The sequence below is a fragment of the Epinephelus lanceolatus genome, chromosome 11 (genome assembly GCF_041903045.1).
Source record: "Epinephelus lanceolatus isolate andai-2023 chromosome 11, ASM4190304v1, whole genome shotgun sequence".
In the NCBI taxonomy this organism is placed as follows: Eukaryota; Metazoa; Chordata; class Actinopteri; order Perciformes; family Serranidae; genus Epinephelus; species Epinephelus lanceolatus.
The window spans coordinates 30,720,245-30,744,058 of NC_135744.1; the positions used below are offsets into that span (position 1 = coordinate 30,720,245).

At 41.7% G+C, this 23,814-nt stretch overlaps 1 protein-coding gene across 1 annotated transcript in view; it reads left to right on the forward strand.

The window, feature by feature from the left end:
• ubl3a (ubiquitin-like 3a) overlaps window positions 1–22,542 on the forward strand; it is a 43,431-nt gene extending 20,889 nt beyond the window's left edge. Inside the window, exons 2-5 of the mRNA XM_033644265.2 lie at window positions 13,550–13,658; window positions 15,959–16,045; window positions 18,925–19,002; window positions 20,704–22,542. Of these exons, the coding sequence (XP_033500156.2) occupies window positions 13,550–13,658; window positions 15,959–16,045; window positions 18,925–19,002; window positions 20,704–20,756 (327 nt within the window). The 3' untranslated portion in view covers window positions 20,757–22,542. The remainder of the gene's footprint in view (window positions 1–13,549; window positions 13,659–15,958; window positions 16,046–18,924; window positions 19,003–20,703) is intronic.
• The last annotated feature ends 1,272 nt before the right edge of the window (window positions 22,543–23,814 follow it).

Below are 23,814 nucleotides of genomic sequence, written 5' to 3' on the forward strand. Positions count from 1 at the left end.
ATCGGCGTCCTGTCTTGCTGTGGATCGATAGATAAGTTGTTTGAGATGAACAGAGACTCCCCTGGATGTCTTCAGGGCAGAAGGATGCAGTAAACTCACTACTGACGTGTCAGGGGACACACCCTATTTGTTCCCGGATAATTTCACATTGTGAACCACAAACCCGTGTTGACATGGGCAGGAGGAGAACTAGCTAACGTTAGCTGTTAGCGGTTAGCAGCTGGTGGATGGAGCGAACAGCTAATGAAGGTTGCATTAAGTTCTATTATGATGCATTCAAGCTCAGTAAAAATGAGTGTTGTGCGAAAGCGACTTATAACATTATCGTGATGTGTTCAAATGTGATCTTGTAAAATTTAGTTTTAGGAATAAATAACAACAAAAACAGAACAAGCAACAGTAACAGAAAAATGCTAGTATTAGCTGTTGTTATTTTAAACAGCAGTTGTGGCCCAAAATTTCACAATCATTGCATCCCTAAAAAACATTTCTTCTTCTTCTAATGAAAACTAAAGACAAACTAATAAGACAAATATACAGTTTAAATTTATATATTTATAAACAACATAAGAAACTGTAGAGTCTGATCTCGCATAAGTTTTTAGGGCTGAACAGTGGAAAATACAAAGTATCAGATTGTATCATGGACTATATGTGTCGTTTTTTTCGGCATATGTTATCACATCTTGAGGTGTTGTGACCTCAAATGTCAGACAACATAGACTTATCAGATGTTAATTTCTTAAAAGTTAAGCTTGTTCAGTCTGGCCTAAAACAGAGTTAACATTGTGTTTTTCATGTTTGTTAATGAATTCAGTGATGTGGTTTGAGATACTTAATCCACATATGTTTTATGTAAAGGAATAGCAATTTGCATATACGCTTTCTTTCTAATCACTTTCTTGCGACAAGAAGAGGCTTGACACTCAATTTTCCCTTTAATGCATACACAAGTGGTTAATCTTTACTGTGGCTTGCATGGTTATCCTGTTATTGTGACTTTTGCAGTGAACAAAGAAGGTAGCATCAAAATGAGGGCAGCCAGAGACGTAGTGACAGCTAGTAAACATGCTTTTGTGTAAATGTTTAGCTGGGCTTGAACCTTAACAACTAATCAGGTTAGCTAACACTGCAGTGTGTGGTACAGTCCACCAGTCCCTGCACCATCTTCATCACACCGTCCACACACAGTGTCCTGTCAGCATGTGGGTTTCCATTAGGTAATGCACTGTCGTCTACTTAAGTTTTGGCTCACATTTGGCATGTTAATTCATTTGGCCCTCGGGTGTCAAACAGCCATTTTGAAATGTGAAGAAGCAAGACGTAGAGTTGAGGGAGAGACAGGAGGCAGCCATGCGAAGTAAACCTGCGTCAACCTCTTTGTGACAGCTCTGATCACAGAGAGGAAGCGATAGGAGGAACGCGTGATCAAAGGCACCTACCTGGCGCCTGTCAGGAGAGAGGAATGCAGCCCTGGGTGTGTGTGTGTGCCAGTTAAGCGAGGCAAGTTTTCAGAGAAGATACCAAGAGGGGAGATGACAGTATGAAAGGAAGCTCTACCTGTTTCTGGTGAGAGGAGAGGCAGTCGATGGATTAAAGGGTTATCTGTTTGTAAACGGGAGAAGGGAGTGATGAAGAGAGAGGACAGAGTGCGGAGAGCTGTCAGGTACAGTGCCGGCTGGTGCGCAGGAAACCGCCTATCACGCCGATGACAGGAAGGAGAGGGAGGGAGAAGAGGAGCAGAGTGGTTTTATGGTTGTGATAAGGACGTCAGCGTATCAAAGGATAGGTCTGTATGAATGACAGTACAGAAGGACAAGGGCTTGGAGAGATATATGAGGTATGATGGGGCAACTAAGTAATGAGACGTGTTACTGAAAGTAGTGAGAGCAACTGAAGGAGGAAGGGAGTTTTGTCGCTCATTTTCTCCTGGATCTAAAACCCAGACATACAACTGCAGCAGTGGGATAATGATGTTCATCGCTGCAAGCACAACTCCGTGTGGGTCAGAGTTTAAGTCTGAAAAAGAAGACATTAAAATACAAAAATCCTCAATGTCAAATAATGAGTTTTCCCAAGCTTAGATTATGTATTTTTAGTCTTCGCAGAGGAGCTGTAAGAGGAGGGCTTCTTTGCTTTGTGCAATTAAACCGCCACCGGATGTTTGATGCTCCAACAAAGGAAAGAAACCTTAATTTAACAACACTATTAGAACTGTAATGTAGCCATTAGCTGGCTCTGCCACAGGAAGTTAGCGTGAGACACCAGAAAGTGCATCTGATGAAGGTTTGTGGTGTTGGCTCTTACAAGCTCTCTTACAGTAGGTCCTCTCTTTAATGATTAATGGCCGTAATAGAGTCCAACAGGAAGAAGGTCTGTGTTTTATGCCCAGGCTGCTCACTTTATAGACAAACAGGGACACTGGAAGAAATAGTGGGAATTAGTCTTGTTTTCTTGAGCGTATTATCGCCTGAATTGTTGTGTGTTACCTTGGAATGAGCCATTTCTATCCACATACCAAGCAAGTCCTCTTCCACAGAGTCTGCCATATTGCACTGCCATGTATGTATAGCTGCCAAGAACAGAAAACAAAACATTGGCTCTAGATAGGTCCAGTCGTGTCTTCATGTTGGCCACTGTAGTTCTCCTACACACTTGGCACACGCAACAATTTTCAGTTGGTTGCGGTCTGCAGCCTCAGCTGCTAGATGCAACTAAATAAGGTCTGTACCTGACTCAGAGTTATGCCCATCAAATCACATTCAGCCATTCAATGCAGATATTCAATGATTCATTTATTTCCATATAAAGTTTGCAGGACGTTCTGTGTGACAGTGGCATTCACGTAACACAGTAAACAAACTAACAATGGGTCGGAAATGTGCAATGACATTTTTTTACCGACACAACAAACAAACAAAAGCCAGAGACTGTGTCGTATTAAGTTGCTGTGAGCTGTTAATTCAACATTTACCAGCAGAGGAGAGCAGATAATGTTATCTCGGAAACGTATGGTGCAGAGACTCACTTCCTGTGCCGCTGCCTGTGTGCCCGCATCTCTCTGTACTAAAGAGTAGCGTGAAAGTGAAGAGCACTCACTCCACAGCAAAATCCTGGGACCAAAAATCCCCTTTACAGACATTAAACCTGGAATAACAGACTTTTTTTGCCACTTAGGGGCAGCTGAAACAAGTTGTAAACAGAGCACTGAGACATCAACACCTTTTAATGTTGATGTATTAACCAACAGTTGCTTATTTGCACATCCAGCAGTTACAGATCAACATAAGCATTCATTTTAAGTCGTGCTTGTGGTCACCGGATGAATTTAAGTCCAATGTTCACTCTGTTTTAGCTCTGTTTTTGGTCCCAATTCATGACGGAAATATTTGGCTCCTTCGCTGCTAAATGCTGCACTGTGTTCACCAGCTAGTTGTGAACTTTGTCTCCAGTTTGGTGCTGAGCAGGTAGTGAAAACTTTACAGAAAACTTTAAAGATTCTGTCAGTCTCATCCTGTGTTATAAAAATGCCTTTATGGTTTTGCTGTTTGTATTTTTGGTTACAGCCCCTCATCCTCCAGCCTCTGTTGATAAAAGTAATACTCCAGGTTATGCTGTACAAGAATCAAATGATTGCTTTCAGTATGATGCTAAGGTCCTTATTATTGTACAGTAGTTTTTATTCAGGCATGGCTGTGACGCCTGAATGAATGCAGCAGCAACACATGCCTAGGGTTATTTGCATTTCCTTCAACAGACACAGAAACACAGCATTGTATTTCCTGTTAAAGAAAAGGCCAGTTGTTTGCTTGCTAGGCACATGATGAGACTTAATCACTCTCAAATTAAAGATTTCACACTTGAGCTCTGCGGCGACAGCATCAGTGTGTAAAAGGAATTATGAGAATTAGAAATTTAAAGATGTGCACATTTTGTCAAAGTCAACAGCTTTATAAAACATTAGCTGTGAAAGATCTAATAAAAAAAGATATAAAATTCTATGTAGACTGAAATATTAATGCAGCTCATACATTTTCAGTGCTGTTCATGCTGAGTGGTCATGTCTGTCGCTAAAACGGGAAGTCTGTGAATGCTTTGCTAAGCAATGCACTGTAGTGTGAGCTCTGTTTGCCTTTTAGCAAACACTGTTCATTTTGTGCAATGATGGACCAAAAATACACACATGGCTTGAGAGACAATGTGCAAACCTCTGCTAACTTTTCCTGGAAGTGCAGAAGTACAGCATGTGGCATTGTGTAGTCCAACTACTTTTTTTTAAAAAAAGCTCTGCCTTTGATTAACACAGTTTTTGGCTGTGGAATCCATGAAATCTGTTGAATTTACTGCTGTGGAGCAATATCGGCACAAGGGCAATCTGATTAGGCTGAAATGGTTGTTAAATCATCTCTGGGCTGATGTTGCAAGAACAATAGATGAATGGACTTCTGCTGATTTAAAACAATAGAAGAAAACCGCAGTAAGTTCAGCGTGTGCATCACATTTAACCTCGAGCTTTTGAGAGTGCAAGGACACAGAGTAACACACATTTCTCTACCTGACAAATGAAATGCTCTTGTCTTTGAGCAACCTCTACAATTGAAAGTGTTTTCCTGATATATTATTTCCTGCTGATTCTAATACCCCTCACTCGTGCTGGCTTGGCTTGGATTGGTTTGACTTGGCATGTCAGGCAAGCGTGGCAGAGATTTGCATCTCCATTACAGCAGGGCTTCCTGCTTGAAGGTGTCTTTAACTGATGATGGCTTGTCTCGACTGATGAATTTTTAAAGCAGTGGGCGGATCCACAGTTAAAAAGTCTTTTGCTGTTTTGCTGCAAACGTTTATCTGTCATATAGCACGGCAGGTAAAAGAAGTGCACCTGTTGGAAGTGACCTCTTTGCAGATGTTCAGCAAGAGCCTATTGTCTGCAGCTCTTCATCAACATCTCACTGTGGCTGCTTCTGCTTTCACTCTTCCTCCCTGTGGTATTAGTAGACTTGCTTTTGTTCAATAAAAGCCGCTAACAAAGTTCTGCTAATTGCAATTCTTTATAATAAAAGTCCCATATTGTTTTGTTATGTAAAAGTTTTTATTGTGAAGCAGCAAAACAAGAAAATGTTGAGATTTTATCAGCTGTAACTTAACATGACTCCATACAGCTGATAGCGAACATGAACCAGTTAATAAAGCAGATATTTAAAGTAAAAACAGGAAGCAGGAGCGAAACTAAACTTCAGACCACAGAGATTCAATAAGAAGTTACAAAAGCACTGAGAGCTGAACACACTGAGACTTTAGAAACACCTTTCTCTCTGGTCTCCTGCACAGACAGAGGTGAGTTGAGTCTCTCAACATACACACTTGTTTCATGAGGAGAAGAGGGGTCAATGGGGGTTGGCTATGGGAGGCAAGACATCACCGCTTCTGGCTTGGAGGCAGGAGGGCGCACTTTTGGCCTTGCTCCCGAGAAGGTCTATCTCTGGTGCAGCTTGGCGTGGTTTGGCACGTCTTAACTGGTAATGGAAAGACGAATAGGAGTGGCATGGTTTGACTCAGCGCGGCCAAAAGTGGTAATGGAAAAAAGTTATAAGTTACTGATCAGCTTAAAACTGTTAAATCTTAACCACACTGAAGCATCACAGAAAAATCTGTTCCACCACAATTGCGCATATGATAGTAGATATACTGCTGAAATTACGCTCGTTCAGCCTTTACAAAAGTACCAACGCACCTGTAATCACGCTAAAGACCAGCTTGAGTTGTTTAATATTACAGTGCGTTATTATTTTAAAGACATGAGCACTGTCCACATAGTGTACATGCAAAAGACAGAAAACCAGGACAAAACAGCACCGATGACTAACTAGCTCCCTGGTTATTTCAAATGTTGGCATGGCAACCAGCAGAGCATGACTGTAGGCATAATCGGCAGTGATTGTTGCAATAAATCTTGACCAGTCAGGTTGCCTCACTGGAGCTTTCTTTTTGTCTTAAGAAGCGAGCTTTTCCTCCTCTCAGTCAGGCACCTGTTGGACAGATTCTCACCGTGCTGCTTTCTGTCAGTTTGTTTGACTCGTCATGTGGTGGACACACTGTATACACATAGGAATACCTCACTTGTTGCCTGGCTCTGTTTTACAGTTTATGCATTTGTTGTTGTTCTTTCTTTAACCTTTTGTTTTCTCTCTACGTCATGGAAAATACAAATACCGAATATTTTGCATACAGTGCGCGTTGTGTAATGCAAGCTGCTGGTTAAGCAGGTCAAACAAACTATGACACACTAGCCATGATAGATAAGTGCCTTGTAAAGATGGTAAAGTTAATAATAAACGAAGTTAAGCTGGGTCACTGTCCTGCTGTTTATTTGTAGATCTTTACTGCAGTGAAAAGATCTGTTGCATCCTTCAGCTGACTACAGTGACGCAGATGTTTGTGCTATGCACATTTGGTCGTGTGCCTTGACATAAAAGCTACAAGCTCATCCTGACTTTACATTAAAGGTCCAATGTGTTGGTTTTAAGGGGATATTTTGGCAGAAATGGTATATAATGTTCATAACTATGATTTTGTTAGTTTAAAATGAGTGTTTTTTATGTACACACGGAGTAGGTCCTCCTCTAAGGAGTTTGCCATGTTGTTTCTACAGTAGCCCAGAACGGACAAATCAAACACTGGCTCTAGATAGGGGCATTCACGTTTTCACCTCAGCCACTGTATTTATCCTACACGCTTGGCACATGAAAGAGGAAACTCCAGAGGGTCACTCCAGCCACGTTACAGCAATCCACGACTTAAATTGAATGTCAGCCAGGGGCGTAACGTGTGTATGTGTATGTGGGTGGGTGGGGCTTGGCTCGGACCACGTCCATCTACGAACCCAGCATTCATTGTGATTACAGTTACACCCCTGTAAAATTTTTTGACTGAATTTTGCAGACTTACAATGTTACCTTGACAAAAATGTTCACAGACAGACAGACAGACCCAACTAACCAAGTACTCAAAACGACTTCTGTGGTAGTTCCTGCTACAACAGGTGTCACCAGGACCACGTTTTGCCATGATGACACACTTACACAGACTGACAAGGTGAAAGCAATTGGACTGGAAAATAAATGAAATGCATGAAAGGGCTGTAGTGTGACTTGACAGCTCATAAAGAACTTACTTCTACATGTAATTCTTACTGAAGCTTGTTAAGGGCAGTAGCATGAATGAGTAGACAGAACAGGATGAACTCACACATTACTGCCCAAACGGATGAGCAGCCTCACCCAAATGTTTCCAAAGTGAGTATTTAAAGTGTCATAAATTTCTTGGTATCCTCTTAAACAAGACAAATATGTTTCTTTGTCTTTCTGAGGTTGCTTTGTAACTTTGAAAATGCTTTCCTCTGCATATAATGTGACATATTTCTGCCAGCTGGTACGTTTATCTCCAGTTAGTTTTGTGTTAGGTCTTGAAATAAATATTTAAAAGACCATATTTTAAGGAAGGGGAAGAAAGAAAATGAATTTGAAAAAGTACCTTATAAAGTGATTGCAGTAATGCACTACCCAGAGCACTGTCAGATGCACATAGTCACAGACACACTGAGATTACAAATCCTCGCCTTAGGCTTTGTTTCTCGTATCACACTATTATCAGTCAGCCGCTGTTACATAACCGCTCTGTCTGTGTGTATGTGTGCACAAAGGAAGAAGCTCACAAAGAAAAAAAAACTATTTATAATATTGTATTAAATATGTCAAAGTCAGAATGAGGCTTTTCGACATATCAAAAGAGTTTATTTTCCTGTGAGCTCGCTAGCTCTCTCGCTACGGTAACATCTGAGGAAGTGAAGCTGCATTCAGCCTGCCGTTCCATCACACACAGTGATTCTCTAAAAAACACCCTTTCCAGTGTGTTTTTAATTAAAGAAAACAATGGCTTCATGATAGAATTTGTGTGCTAATGGCGGCTAATAATTGCTGTAGTTCTTTATGTGTTTGTAAAATCACTCAGAGCTTGCAAAGCTGTTTTATTTACTCAGTTTTTTCTCATTAAAAAAAAAATGGGCCAAACGTCTTTCAGGCTGCTTTTTTCTCTAGGTTTGTTCACAATTTGTCCAACAAGCCGCAACATAACCTTTTATGTCTCCTTTCTTGTAGCTGCTAACATTCATTTCAATTTTCTGACAGCCGTGCCAGAAAGAAAAGCGCCTATAAGTAATTAGCAATAAAATCAGCGACTGATAATTCATGTGGGATTTGTGTTCTCAAAGTGCTGCGTAGCTACATTCTTGAGCTTACTGTCAAATTTTCTCCAGATTTAATGGGCAAGTTAAAGCAGGCTGGCTTCTGGATCCAGCTGGCTCGTTTTAAACGGACCCCAGTCGGGCTAATCACCCACCTCCTCTCTTAAACTCATTCATACAGTTAGGAATCCACACTGACAGTGGCGGCTAACCTTACTGCTCATATAAAGCTGCTCTAATATATTCCCACAGGAAGGCTTCCCACTCTGTAATTTGTTGACTGCTGCAGAGGGTCTAAAGAGCAGCAATACTCTTTAATGCACTTATAAACACAAGCACACACATACACACACACACACACACACACATGCATACACCATTGCCTTGAGAAAGAGTTGAGAGCGGTACTCAGGGAGGAATAATTATAGATGGCATTGAATTTCCTGCTCTCCACCGTGTGCAAACAGTGTTTAGCCAAGAGGCTTTGCTTACTTCACATGTTTACACCATGGCACTACTTGGCAGCAGAGTCACATTATTGTACTGTGTCTGAAATGTCTGCAGTGGAGACTTGACAAGCAGGGAGCTGTGTCACCACTTTCATGCACAAGTAGCCTGTTTCTTTATTTTATTTCTTTCCAGAAGTGGACAGGAATAGAAGCGACTGCACCAGGATGCCTCAGCATTTCAAATACTCTCACATACTCACATTGGGGGAGTGAAATACTCGCTGTCTTCCAGTTCTCCATGAGCTGTGCAAGCTGGTGAAGCCTTCATACAGCTGATTTCTGGCATCACGAGCTTACAGTGAGGCTGGTTGCAAGCTGTTTGTACGCATGAGTAACTGACTGCCTGCAGATATGTGTACGTACTGTATATTTATGTTTATGCATAATTGCATGAAACACAGCTCTCCCCCGTACCTGGAGCTGTTGTATTTGTTCCAGAGAATAGATGGTAATTGAATATACTTCCCTGAGCTGGCTGTGAAACCTCATTATCAGCCCCTGTGTAGAGGAGAGTCCACAGAGAAGGCACAGGGACCCTCGGGGAGAGGGGGTAGGGAGAGGGAAAAGAGGATGGAGGAGGTGAGACCTTGATTCAGTTAAAATCTGGATCAAAATAAAAGGTGGAAAAAGAAAAAAGGATGGCATAAGCTCACCTGTGGAGATACAGATAGGTGATAAATGGAAGGAAACTTCCCCACTGTGAGCTACCAGAACAGATTCAGTGTTATTTGGCAATGATCCTTCATGTCCCTTAGCTCCACTAGAGGTTTTGATGATGGGGGAGAACGCTGGTTATCTCCCGGAGGTGTCCAATCTGGTGACTGTAAAGGCCGTAGCATTTCACTTTAATCCTCGTCAAGCCATACAGTGACCTTTGTATGGAAGCATCTGCATCTATTATGTATTTTTCTACTTAGGTTTTTCTTTCAATTTGTCATCTGTCTCTAGGAAAAAAATCAGCTGCAAGAATAGAGGAAGCAAAAGACGGCAGAGAGCAGCAAATAAAGAGACTGAAAGTTGTGCAGGTTGATGATAAGAGGAGAAAGGCTGATTCTGTGTTGTTTAATTGAAGCTAGCGCGTTGTCTCTTGTTATTCGGGCCTTGTACATTCCTCCACTGTACGCTGTGCAGAGCAGGAGATTGACAGAGTGGGGGAGAAAGACAAGAGGGAAACAGACAGAGCGAAGGAGGGAGATGGAGAGAGGGGGATGCAGTGATTGCTGCATGGAGAGGAAGACAATATGATGTGACACTGTAGGAAATGGGCAGGAGGAGGGGGAGAAGCTATCCTGTAGGTGTTATCAGGTTAAGCCACCCACCACTGGCTGTCACCATGGTGACACCATGGTAACGACCAGGTGTTAAACCAGGATGGAGCGAGACCTTGCTCACATAAAGGGACGTCCTCTGTGCGTTTCCTCTTCATTATTTCTGTCTTCCTCTGTCTCATTCAGAGTCACTCTCAGGTATTGTTTGTCGTGCGGGGTTGTTTATTCGTAAAAGACTGTCATAAGTTACATTTCCCATTCAGCCAATCACTCACCAGCATTCTGCCAGTTCCTGCTTTATGATCTGTGTCCCATTTGTAGAGTTGCAACTTTCCCCTGTGGACCCAAAGCTCAAAACTGTCAAGCTCATGCAATCTCCAAGACACAGCTTTACTCGTGTATATGAATGTTTGTGGGGTCAATATTGAGGTCAAATGCGACTTTTTTTCTGATTATCGCTGTATGTGCTGTTGTTTGTGTGTGTGTGTGTGTGTGTGTGTGTGTGTGTGTGTGTGTGTGTGTGAGAGGATGTATGTCTCTGTATGAGTCTTTCATTCTTAAACCTATGAGCTGATTTGATAACGTGCTTACAGAGATCTCTGTTTCAATCCATTGGTGTTAGCTCTGTTACATCACTGCAGCCGGCTCTGTGTGTGAGCATGTGTGTATGCTTATGTGTGTGTGTGTGTGTGGCTCAGCGGAGTGGGTTTGGTGGGCAGTGGGGAGGAAATAGTGGGCTAAGAGACGCCCAGCACATGGAAACACACTAACAATGACACGCACGTGCTTGTGCCATGCATGCACTGCAGGCCAGACACACAAATATAGAAAGCAAAGTCAAACACACACCACAGACCTTTGCACTGGCTCTTAAAGGCACACTGCACCACTGCTAAACACACACCATGCCAGTTAAGAGATAACCTCTAATTTGCACCCTAATGACAGGCAATTGGTGTGCAAATTAATGGTTTTAAATACAAAACTACACACTGCGCTCACTTCTATATTTGGGTGATTTAAGGTGAGAAATGCACAAAGAGATGTGACGCTTAGCAACACACATCTGGGCCTCTCTTTTTTAGTGTGATTATTTCCAGCGAAGTTGCACTTATTATTTGTTAATATTAGGGATGTCAATTTTAGTTAATGTTGCTTTGATAGCCCGACACCCATTAACTGACAGCTAGCTAAATTTTAATGTTTTGTATTTTAAAAGTCTTGCCTTTTTTTAATCTTCTGTTGGCTTTGCTGACAAGACAGCCGGTTAGCGGTGGAAACATAGTGCCCACTGCCCACTCTCCGGTCTCCACTGGTCAGCTAGCCTCGACCATTCTGCACTACACACCTGTCGGGACAGTAGGAGCTAACTTGCAGCGCTGCTCATTCTGCAATTACCACTGGGGATATTGATGGTTAACCATTGATTGTTAGCGGTGCCATCACGACCCATGATGGCAGGATGGTGTTGCAGCCGAAACATTGTGCCTATCCTCCGGTCTCCCCGCAGGTAGCCCCAGTGAGTAAGCAGCCTCATTTTGAACTACAAAACCCCGTTAGCATTGTCAACTATGTTAACTCCACTGGCTGTGCTGACACTGCTAGTGGGGTTAACCGTGCCAAATTGTTGTTAAGGACGCTAAAGGGATTTGTGGCCTGGGGGTTCCTGACCGAACCCTAACCCTAGTCTGATTCAGATATAAAAAAGCCTGGCACGACCCTGACAGACTTTCTGATTTTTAAGTCCAAACCTGACCCGAGCCAGAAGCAGAAGTTTGTTCCCTGACATAGTTATTGCGTTATGTTGCAATCAGGCGTTGTCACGTAAATAACGAATTCCAGCACTTGAATAGGCCATAGCACAACACAGCAGCATGTCAAGTTGGCCGATACTGAACTAAACCTAAGCAAAGTTTCTGATTTGTTATCCCGTCAGGCTCGGGTCAGGTATCCACACTCTAGTGGGCACAACATATCCACAGCAACACCATCCTGCCATCATGGGTTGCGACAGCGCCCCTAACAATTAACAGCTAACAGTTGATATCCCTGGTTGGCGAGTTTAAAATGACATTTTAGACTTGGAGGGAATCACAGTGAGTAAAGGCGGGGGCACATTTTGGACGTCAAAAGTGATTGTGAATTTTGAAATAGTCAGATGGTGTTGATTCTCATGCAGTGTTTGTTTTTTATTGATCAAGTTTTTGCTCATCATTCATTCACAGTATTTTAGAAATAATAAAATACCTGCCAGAAAACAGAGAGAAACGGTTCTCAGTATGCAGCCACTGCTCAGCTGAAGTTCACTCACCTCCAACTCTTATTGAATAGTTTATAGCCCTTACTGGCCTTGTCTCGGCATGCAGTATGTCATTTTAAATGAGCATTTTTGAGCAAGTTTTCTGTGCAAAAATGTAGCATAAAGTAGAAATGCAGACAGTTTTTGATGCGTCTCAATTTCTGTTTTGGTACAGTAATGTATGACAGTTTGTTTTATCTGGATTTCATGGCCTATATGGTTGTTGTCATCTGTATTTTCCCTATTGTTTAGTGCGTGCTTTTTTCTGACTTTCTGTGCAAAAGAAATGTGTGTATAATGGTGAAAATATTATGGCTATAATTATTATAAGGTTTCAGTTATGTGAATAATTTTAAGGTCTGTCCCCACCTTAGATATCACACAGTAGACCTTTTAATGACAGTTCTCTACGTGCTGTAGAGGTGTTGCTCAGTAGTTGACAGGAAAGGGAACTTGCACACTGTTAAGAAGAGTCTGACACTATTAGTCATTTATGATTATTACTATACTTGGCTGTCACCACCGACTAGTGGGATAAGCTATCCGGTGCAGGTTGCATGTTTTAACAGCCTTTTGTATTCCAGCTAATTGTTTGTGTTTTGTGGGCAGTTTCACACAGAGAGAGCCAAGTTTGGTTTTATTGATATTACAAAGATACCCACAGTCTCATTCATAAATAATAACAAAAAAATGTATCTTGTGTCTGCAAGACAGTGGGTTTTAATAGTGTAGTCCTTACCCAGGAAAATTAAACTTAAAAAGCAGTAACATAGCAATTGCAGTGGAAATGTATTTGGAAAAAGGCAGTGGTCCCTCTTGAGGAATGCAATATAATAATAAATATGTTCAAACAATCATATATATGGGTTTCATCTCTAAAGGAACAAGTCAAAGCAAAATATCTGGCTTGCAAGTGGTAAAAGGTGAGAAGGTGACAAACTGCCAGAAGTGACAGAATCGTGAACCAAAGACAAAGAGACAGGGAGTTCAAAGGGATGAGAGAAAAAGGAAGTTGGAGAGACAGATGGGAGTTAATCCTGCGGAAGGACACTCCTCAGGGTCCTCACATCCTTCTCCTGTTTCCTATTAAAGTACTTCAGTCGAACGTGTGTGCTTCCTGATTTGACTGTGTTTTATGTGACATATGGGACTGAAGCTTGTGTTGATGTGTCCAGTGATGTTTCTTACATACAATCCTAATGTCCCTATCTTTTTTTTAAAATCTGTGTTGCAGATAAACCTGCGGCTTATTTTAGTCAGTGGGAAGACGAAAGAGTTCCTCTTCTCTCCGAACGACTCTGCAGCGGACATCGCCAAACATGTTTATGACAACTGGCCGATGGGTGAGTAGCTACATTGATCCCTGAGTGACCTGGCACCAGTGGTTGATGAAGATGTAGTTACGTCTAGTGGCTACATAAGTATTTGTAGTCTCAAGGTGACCCAGACATTTCTTTTTCTTCACTCAGACATGTGTGACTTTTTCACTATTCCTTGATTTTTACTCAAATCCCATAGGCCTACTTTTTGGCACCACCATCTACAAATTCACTGTCACACTATTTGGATTTTCCAAAGCTGTTTCAACTGACTGCTGATCAGATTTTGGGATGTGGGGTTTAGGTTAACATGCTGGGGCATTTGCTATTTTCCCACATTCCTGCACATATGCTACAGAGCCATATTGTGATATTTTGTGATAAATCACGTTATTGCATAAGCACAGCTGCAGGGTGTTTGCTTAAGCTGCAATTGCTAACAATTTAGCTGCTAATGCACTTTAAACCCATATGATCAGACTTATCTTGGCTGTATTTTCTATAACAAAGATAAAAAAGCAGCTGAGGAGTCACAGTGTGTACCCAGAGAGCTGAGATCACATTTAAACCCACTGCTAATTACTTACATGTAGGTCTATATAGCAGTGCAGGAACGTGCCAATCTTTGGTGTAGGGTAATTAGAGTGCACCCCTCCTCTCAGCCTGATTATCATTGCGTACAGGAATGTGGGATCGCAGTGCAGCCACCTCCTTTTTGTAATACACCCACTCCCTCAGTGCTGCAACACCCGTGTCAGAATTCACTGCCGAACTTGCAACACCTTGAGATGTGAACACCTTTCCCACAGTGCAGTCCAGCTCTGGAGAAGCCCTCAGTGCATGAGAAACTATAAATTTTACTGACAGATTCAGATTCGCCTTGACAAAAACAGTTTCCCTTTCAGTCCTGTTAAGTTTTGGAAGCGCCCAGTGTTCCTCCCGGACAACAGATCTGAACCCTGTGAGACCCAGAGCAGGCACTCAGTCAGCACCAACACCCTCCGCTAAGCTGGAGACAAACATCTGGTGGCCAGACGCCACTGCCGTGCAACTCCCCCGCCGTTTTCTCTCTCATTTAATGCCTTCACTTTTGTCTGCAGTTCTTCCCAAGCCACACCTCGTGTTCTTCTCTTGCTTTCCTGCTTTCTCACATTCTGTAGTGCATCCCGCAGAGCCCACATATTATACATTCTGTATATAATGATCTGAAATAAAGGCCCTAAACGTCTTAAAATATCCACAGTGCGGTTGTTGGTGGTCTTTGTTTTTCACCATGCAATGACTCATTTCTTTTTGCTTCACTGTTTACAGTATTTCATACTGTAAGACATGGCTAACATTGTAGTTTAAAGGGACAGTGCAACCCAAAATCACAAATACATATTATTCCTTTACCTCGAGTGCTGTTTATCAAAGATTGTTTTGGTGTGAGTTGCAGAGTGTTGGAGATATTGGCTGTAGTGATGTCTGCTTTCTCTCAAATATAATGGGACTGGATGGCACTCGGCTTATAGTGCTCAAAGCGCCACAAAAATACATTTGAAAAACTCAACAGCAATGTCTCTTTCCAGAAATCATGACCTGGTTGCTCAAGATAATCCACAGCAGTTTCATGTAGGAACTATTTTCACTCTACCCTACTACACCCACCAACTATTTGGCAGTGCAGGATGCAGTGTGCATCGACTCATGAACGAGAGGCTTGTGCTTGTTATGGCGTCCTTCATGGCTAAGCTGTAACGTTAGCTAGCTTATTGCACAGTCAGTTGACAAGTGTAGCTTGGTAGGAAGAAAATAGCTCCAACTCTACGACCGATATCTCCAACATTCAGCAACTCACACCAGAACAATCTGGTTCGTACAGGTAAGAGGAAATATGTGTATTTTTGATTTTGGAGTGAACTGTCCCTTTAAGATTCAAACTTTTTTCATTTAATCTGCTTTACTGAATTTATTCAGAGCCCCGTAACAATTGAATTCTTTGTGTACTTCTCTAAATTGCTGGAGTTTGGGAACCTTTACTAGCAGTGCCCGATAAGACACTGGCTGTTTATTGTGTTTTTAAAGTATAATCAACTTCAGGTAGCAGTAAAGTGGTCGTGAAATGTCATTAGTGAACCTGCATGTTTCCAGTTTGAAGATTATATAATGATGCCGAACATGGCTTTTATTGAAGAAAGGTAAGATAATGTTATTTACAAAAGAATACAACTTTTAATGACAATCAGGAACAAAACAAAAAGGAGAAAAGCAGGGAAGGGAAAACACATGCCTCTCTCTTTAACTCTCTCTTTCCATCTGCCTCTGCTCCTTTTTTCTTTCAGACTGGGAGGAAGAGCAGGTCAGCAGTCCTAACATCCTGAGGCTGATCTACCAGGGCCGGTTTCTACACGGCAACGTAACACTAGGAGGTGAGAAAACATGGAGTGTACACCTCCCTAAAGAAGAAACCCTCATGTGCTCATAGACATGCACACAAAATCACAGCAGTGTGTTGCTGGAAAGTTCTTTGCTGTTCTCATCTCTTTCCTGAGCCGCAGAACAGAGGTACCTCAGTGCTCCGGACAAGCCTGCTTTGACGGAGAGAGGGAGGAGAGAGGAAATACAGAAAAAGAGGGGAAAGAGACTGGTCAGGAAAGGGGCAAGACTGGCGTTAGAGTAGACCTCAAGCAGCACAAAGAAGAGACAGGAAGGGAGGAGGGGGGGCGTGAAAATGAAAAGTGGAGAGTAAAAGAAGATGGCAGCCCACTTCACTTCCCCCTGGCTTTAAGGCTTTTTACTCTACTTAACCCAATTTTGATTTGACTGGTGTTTTGTGTGGTTAATGGGGTTATGGCCGTCCCTAACCCTTTTACACTCATCCCATTACTGTCATCTATCTGATAATTCCCTTATCGCTGGTTTAACGTGTTTGCATGCTGACACAGAATCCTCTTAAAATCGAGCCAAAACTCTCAGTGGTTTTGAAATGCAAACATAGACACTGTGCACGTGTGAAAGAACACATGACGTGATTGAGTTTTTGGGGAGCTACAGAGTTACACATACCGTAACTAAGATATTAACTACTCTTAAGTGTGTGATTTTAATTAAATAGGTCTTTTTCCAGATATCATAGGACGAGTGTTACTTGTTCTATCGCAAAGCATATAAATATGAACAGAAAGAATTCTGCCTTTCTTCCTGGCATCCATTGATTTCCATTATTTGCGGACTAAAAATTGACTTCTTAATAGCTTTAAACAGGTAACCAATCACAGTTAACATCATGGACATTACATTATTTTTGTGTGGTAATGGTTCTGAAAGTAAAACATGGTGATATGGTTGGAACTAGGTGTTTTCTGATATTGATGATTGACAGTAAATCACATTATGGCAAATACATAAAATCACCAATGTTCCGAGCAAATGAGTAATTTTATCAGTGAATTGAGCAGTTTACAAATCAGTTACATTGGAGAAAAAGAGACATTTGACTTTCAAACAGTGTTGTAATACTTGAGATAGGTCTTGGTCTCAAGAGCGGATTCAAGACCACTTTTTAGAGAGGTAGTGTGGGTGGTCCACCAATTGAAAGATCAGCACATGTCGAAGTATCCTTGAGCAAGATACTGAACCCCAGATTGCTCCTGATGGCTGTTCAATTGGTGTGTGAGTGTGTTAAAAACTGAATAGCAGGTTGCACCCTGTATGTTAGCCTCGGCCACCAGTGTATGAATGACAAAGACAAAGAGGACTCACAGAGAGAACTCACAACATCATGGCAACGGCACTCCCTGATGGCAGTGGCCTTCTAAGAAGGAAAATGTGCCATGCCACTCTGCAAAAACAGCTCAGGAATGGCCCTCGAAATTAGACAATGAGCTCAAGGTGTCAACCTGGCCTCCAAATTCCTCAGATCCCAATCTGATCAAGCATCTGTGGGACATGCTGGTACCTCGCCTCACAACTCACAGGAGTCAAAGGATCTGCCGCCAACACCCTGGACCCAGACACCACAGGACACCCTGAGAGGTCCTGTGTTCAGGCCTCACAGGTCAGAGCCAAGTGCAATCCAAGGAGGCCCCTCCATGGAACAGGGGTACCTCTGGGGTGCCACCACGTCCAACGAATACTCGGTCAAATTAGGATCTAGGGTAGTGGTTCCCAACTGGTGCAGCCGCAGGGTCCAGAATTCTGCTTAGTCATTAGTTCAAGGTCAGTGTCACACTTGCGGTTGGCCATGTTGTCAAGCTAGTTTGCTGTCTCTGTGAAGGAGCTGTCCGTTAGTCACTCGCTCAGCAGCAGGAAATAGCCCTTCAAAATAAAAACTCTGGGCTTGAAATTCACTGTACTTGAAAATAAAGTGTGTTTTTTACAAACTTGACACTTTAACAAGTCACGACTACCCACTTTTGGACCACCACCCACCAACTGGGAACCACTGATCTAGGGAATTTTGAGGCGAGGTTGATACTTCAGCTTGGCACTACCATTACCACTAACACTACCATTGTGGAATGCCATTGCCATGAGGGAGGGTACTTAGTCTGCAACAGTGTGTAGGTGGATGGAGAGTGACGAGGAGCATCCACATAAATACCAGGACCAAAGGTTTTCCAGCTGAATTGTAACAAGATGATCAATGTTATTTACCTCATCTGTCAGTGGTTTGAATGTTATGGCTGATCATTGTAAGGCTACACATACTGTATTTACAGTATGGTAATGACTGAGGTGAATATGGAGAGGAATCTTCATTGTTTTCTGTGGGAATGTGGATCTTTTAAATCAGTTTGAGGGGTGCCTATGGTTTACAGATTTAACATTTTAACCTATGCAGTGTGGGACCTGCCCTGGTCTGCTTTTGGTGTTGATTTGGTCTTTGGTCTTGATGCAGTCTGGTCTTGGTCATGACTCAGTTTAGGTGGTCGTGACTACAACGCTGCCTTTAGGAACAGCCAGTCACATCCTGTGAAATAACTGACATTGTTCAGATATTTGGTTTATATAAAGGATTGCGTTCTTGGCCATTGCAGGCTCTTCCCTTACCTGTAGGAGGTTTTTATTCTGCAGCAAAATGACCTCACAGTCAAACATGACACCTTCAGCTGGAGATTATTATTTTACTGAGCAGCTCACATCTTTCCAGTGAAGCATAATCTTTACTCTACAATTTCAGAAAGCTGTTTAAGATGATACTGATGGTGAAGGACTTTGCAATGACACACATGCTGTAGCTTTCTGAATAACCTTTGCATCATCTCTCCCTCTCTGTCTGTCCCTCTCTCTCACTTCTCTCCGCTAGCTCTCAAACTGCCCTTGGGGAGGACCACAGTGATGCATTTAGTTGCCAGAGAGACTTTGCCTGAGCCAAATTCCCAAGGTAACCAGCCCCTCTTTCCTTTCAGTCGGCCTTTTCACACGCTGAACAACTTTTAAACGTTCTGCTCCCAGCCATTATTTATCTCTACACATGGCTCCTGTTTTAGGAACAGCCACTGGTGCAAATAATTGGCTCCCTTAAGTGTCTCCCCAAGATACAGCACAATGTGAAGAACATACAGCTTAATATAAATCATATCAGAGGACAGGTCTCCTCTTTTCAAATGTGTTGCAGAGAATGATTGTACGAGGAGACAGTGGGTGATTTTAACCTCGCAAATAGAGTTCAGAGGGACATCGAAGGTTGCACAAAGCACTCTATTGACTAACCTCAATTTGCCGTGCACTCTGGGTAAAATACACCCAGGTAAGGTAAAATAAATAATGGCGTCAGTTTACAAAGCTGTTAATGCTTGGATTGCCTGTGTTCAGTCTTTGCTTTAATCAAAGTATCTAATGCCTACCATACACGAGGAGACTCTGAAAAGACCTTTTAAAGACTAAAGTCTGACGCCTTCTCACATATAAAGAGATTGTGAGTTTATTTAGTCACAGACTAGGATTTTACAAAGACTGGTTATTTTTGCAAGACAACAACTTGATACCTTTTAAGATTATTTCCCATCCTGCTCCCAATGGAAAATATTACTCCAAACTCCCTTTAAAAAATATGAAATATACACAAGGTAAAAGGCGTTATATGTCGCCAGCGTTCTTGTCAATTAAAGCTGCACGCAAATATAATTTATAAAGATAAACTCTATTTGCATGCAGCTTTACAATTTGGATTTCATCCCCTTAACTTGCTACTAGCCTCCATTGATTAGCTGCACTATTTTAGTGTGAGGAGACTGTGGGAATGAGACGTGAATCGTTTTATGAATTAAGATTTCCTACTAAAATAAGTGCGGGATGGTGACAAATAAAACACTGACTTGGTGACTCCACAGCTCTACCAGTTTCTCCTCCTCCTTTTCCACAGTCCAAGAGAACCAAGTGGATCTTGCGCCTCCTCGGAGCCCCGTCCATATTTACTTGCTACCCAGTTTGCTGCTTCTTGTTTTATGCTGGAGAGCGCTCCTATTGGTCGTTGACAACGCTTTTGTCATTGAACTTAGGTATTCGCACAAGCCATGATTAAAAACTTGCGATGATATTAAACATGTTTGATTTGTTGTAACGTTGAGGAGAAAAAAGACTGACTTAAGACAGCTTGGAGTTTTATGACCTCTGTACACCTAACAAGTGAGATAATAGGAGCAACAACCAACAGAGAGAGCTCTCTCATGATTTTATTCTGACATCAGAAGCTTGTCTGCCAAGTCAAATCTCTTGAAAAGTTGTTTGGTGTAAGGTTGGTATAAGTTAGACTAGTCCACAACAAAAAAAACTGGCTGTGTTGCTTCAAGTATCTTTGAGACATCATTCATATACAATCCAGAAAGTTCAAAGACTTTGAAGGATTATCAGGCACAAAAATGCTTCAAGTGGTTTATAAAACTATCAGACAGGATTTTACAACTATTTTATCTTCCCTCACAACAATCGCCAAGTAAACAGTAGAAATACAGAGTTCACGTTTCAAAGTAATCTACCAGGAATGTGTGCTCGTATTAACTGGCCAGCGTTACACCTTGTTGGACGATGTCCTTGTCAGACTGTGTTTGTCCTGATGATGATGTTTGTGTGTGTGTGATTTCAGGTCAGAGGAATAGAGAGAAGACTGGGGAGAGTAACTGCTGTGTCATTCTGTAAATACACACCACCGCCGCCGGCCCTCCATCCTTCTCATCCGTTCTCGCCCTCAACATCCTGGACCTAATGAGCTTGTCCCCTGTCCTGGAGCCTGTCCACAATGCGGATATGCATACAGACGAACACACACAAACACACACTTCTTCTTTTTCTTTTTTGTTCCCTCTCTCACACATACAGAAAGACAGCAGGCTCAGGCTGATCCAGGACACAGAGCTGGGAGCAGGAAATTGATTAACGATAGATTTGATTCCTTTGTTGTACTTGATTTGTTGTCATAACTGAAAATTAGTGGAAAGAACTGGATGTGCATGTTTTTTTCTTTTTTTCTTAATGCACACTTTTTTAAGCCTTCTGACACACACACACACACCCACACACACAAACACACATACAAATACAAGAGACGTACACACCTTGTCCAGCCATCCTCAGCTGGTCTGTTTAAAGTCCATTTCTAACTGGCTCCTCATTCTAGCTGGTTGTCATAGTAATGCAGTGCCCAAGTTTGTGTGTGTGGCCTTGTTTTCTCATACAGACCGCTGAGAATTTTAACCACTAACAACACGCCAACATACCAACACACACATACACACACACGCTATGACATCCTGTCTACACATCCAACCATATGTGCTTGTGTGATCTCCCTCGGTGCAGCGGAGAAGCTTAGATGTGCCTGATCAGAGAACTCAAACCAGGACACACACACACATACACACACCTGTGTCCTTTCTACTGCCCTTCTCTGCATGTGCCCTTAAAGGTCACAGGAGAGAAATGATTCCCGTTTTGTCTGCGGAGCGCTGTAGAGACCGAACACGTCCTACTCTTTCAGTCGTCACATTCTTAGCCAAACAAAGCCTAACAAACAAACAAATAGACAAACAACCAGAGTTGGTGGTTTTGTTTTGGTTATTTGTTTGTCCATGACATTTGTGACTGTGTTTTGACAGTCCATGCGTATTACTGACCGACCAGTGTTGTGATTAAAAAAAAGAAAAACGTCATGTCAGTTTTCCTCCCTCCCTGATGCACCATCCCTCCCTCTCTCCGAGGAAAGGCTCGTCGTGCTCCTGTTTTTTAAGTGTTGTGAAGGATCTCTGACAAATGGCTGTCCAAGCAGGGAAATTAACTCGGAATGAAAATGTTCCTTATTTGTCTTAATTCGCTTCTTACTCTCCTTAATTCTCTCTCTGCATTAATAAGTCCATTTTGCACAACTGAAGCATGTGCTCCTTCATCAGATTATTAATAAAAATGTATAAAAAGTTCTATTGTTTTATTTTATATTTTTCCAATGGAAGTAATGTTCCAACTAAGGTAACGTGTAGAATATATTTAATATGAATCTTATATAGAACATGCTGACTCTAGATCTTGTTGATATACAGTATATTGGTGTTTAGTCTATGATTGTGTATACGGTTAGCTTCTAGCCAGTTCACAGTCACTCGCTGACAATGTCTTGTGCTTAACAGCAGCAAAACCTCCCTAATCATCGACAGACTGTATTTTTATTTTCTTTCTTCTGTGCTTTTATTATTTTTTTCATTTGTTTATAATTTGTTGTTTATTAATTTCTTTGTGGTTTTTTGCTTTAAAAGAATCGCTTTGTAACAGCACTAGGTCTTAAAAAAAATATTGTTTATATTGATCAGGGTTCAAATCTGTACAGAGATAAACGTTTTCAAACCAATTGTAAATAGCACTAATGCTCCCTCTCCCCCCTCCAAACTTCAAAATGGAATACATCTGTAAACTAAATAAAGGTTATTGAAGTGCACTGCCTGTTGTCATGACTTGAATCATAAAACTCTCCAGCATCACCTGAGTCTGACGGCCTGTTGGTGACCATCACCTGACTGTCAACAAGAATTTTAACAGACAGTATAAAGTATTTTTAGCTGACTTATTCTTGATGCTGGGACACTGTCAGCAGATTGAGTCAGGGAAAGAAGTAGTTTAAAGTTAGGAGTGAGTCTGTGTTTGACATTACACAAATAAAAGGATAGATTTAAACACTCATCAGCAAGAAAACATGCCAACATCTGTTCGCTGAAACAGCAAAAAATGCTGTAGAACTGGAATAGTACGACAGTAACAGCGATGAAGGGCCATGTTATGCAGTACGACAGAAAGAGACATGTAGCAGGAATACTTCACCCACCAAATGACCATTTATACATCAGTTACTGTAAAACTTCAATTAATAGCCAGGGCTATTATCACTGAACTCAACAGGCCTATATTTGGGACAGGCCTTTAATTCCTTTCATACAAAACTGTTGCTCAGCAAAGATGGGAACTACAATCAAACTGTTTATTTAAACCAGTATGAATATTACTTGTATGAAAATTAGGCTTCAGATAACATACTGATTATGAATCCGTCATTTGATCTCGCTCCGACAGACTGAGCATTCGAGGGTTTAGGCATCCGGCATACCAACACAACACCAATTTATCCTGTTAAAACAATATTCACCCGGATTAATTTTTATGAGAAACACTTGATTGTTTTGCTCAGTGGACCCTTACTGACTAAAGGAATGTGAATAACATACAATAATCAAGGGACAAACATATTCTGATTTTATGACAGCGTCAGAGGCAGGGAGTCACCACCTTTTTTTTTGTCTCTCTTGTTTACTGTGCCGGTAAATCTTAAGGAATTACGGTCTTCTTTGGTGCCCATGATTATATCTGTATGCGTGACCGAAGCAGCTAACTAACAATAGCTCGAGTAGGTAGCCAACAACCTGATTTACACATCCAAGAATTTCTGTAAAATGAACCACTTGGCAGCCAGACCAGGCATTTACTTGGGACTAGGATTTTAATTGACGTTTTACGGTAGTTATGCTGTGTCACCTTGACTTCATGAAGTAAACTTTTTCTTGCATGCCTTCAGGAAAGACAGCTGACATATTAATGTATTGATTGACTGGGGACCGTGTTTAACAATAGCAAAACTGTATCAAACCATCCGTGAACAAACTCACACAACTCATGCAGTATAGTCCAAGTCTCATTTATCCAGTCGTACCTTAGTACT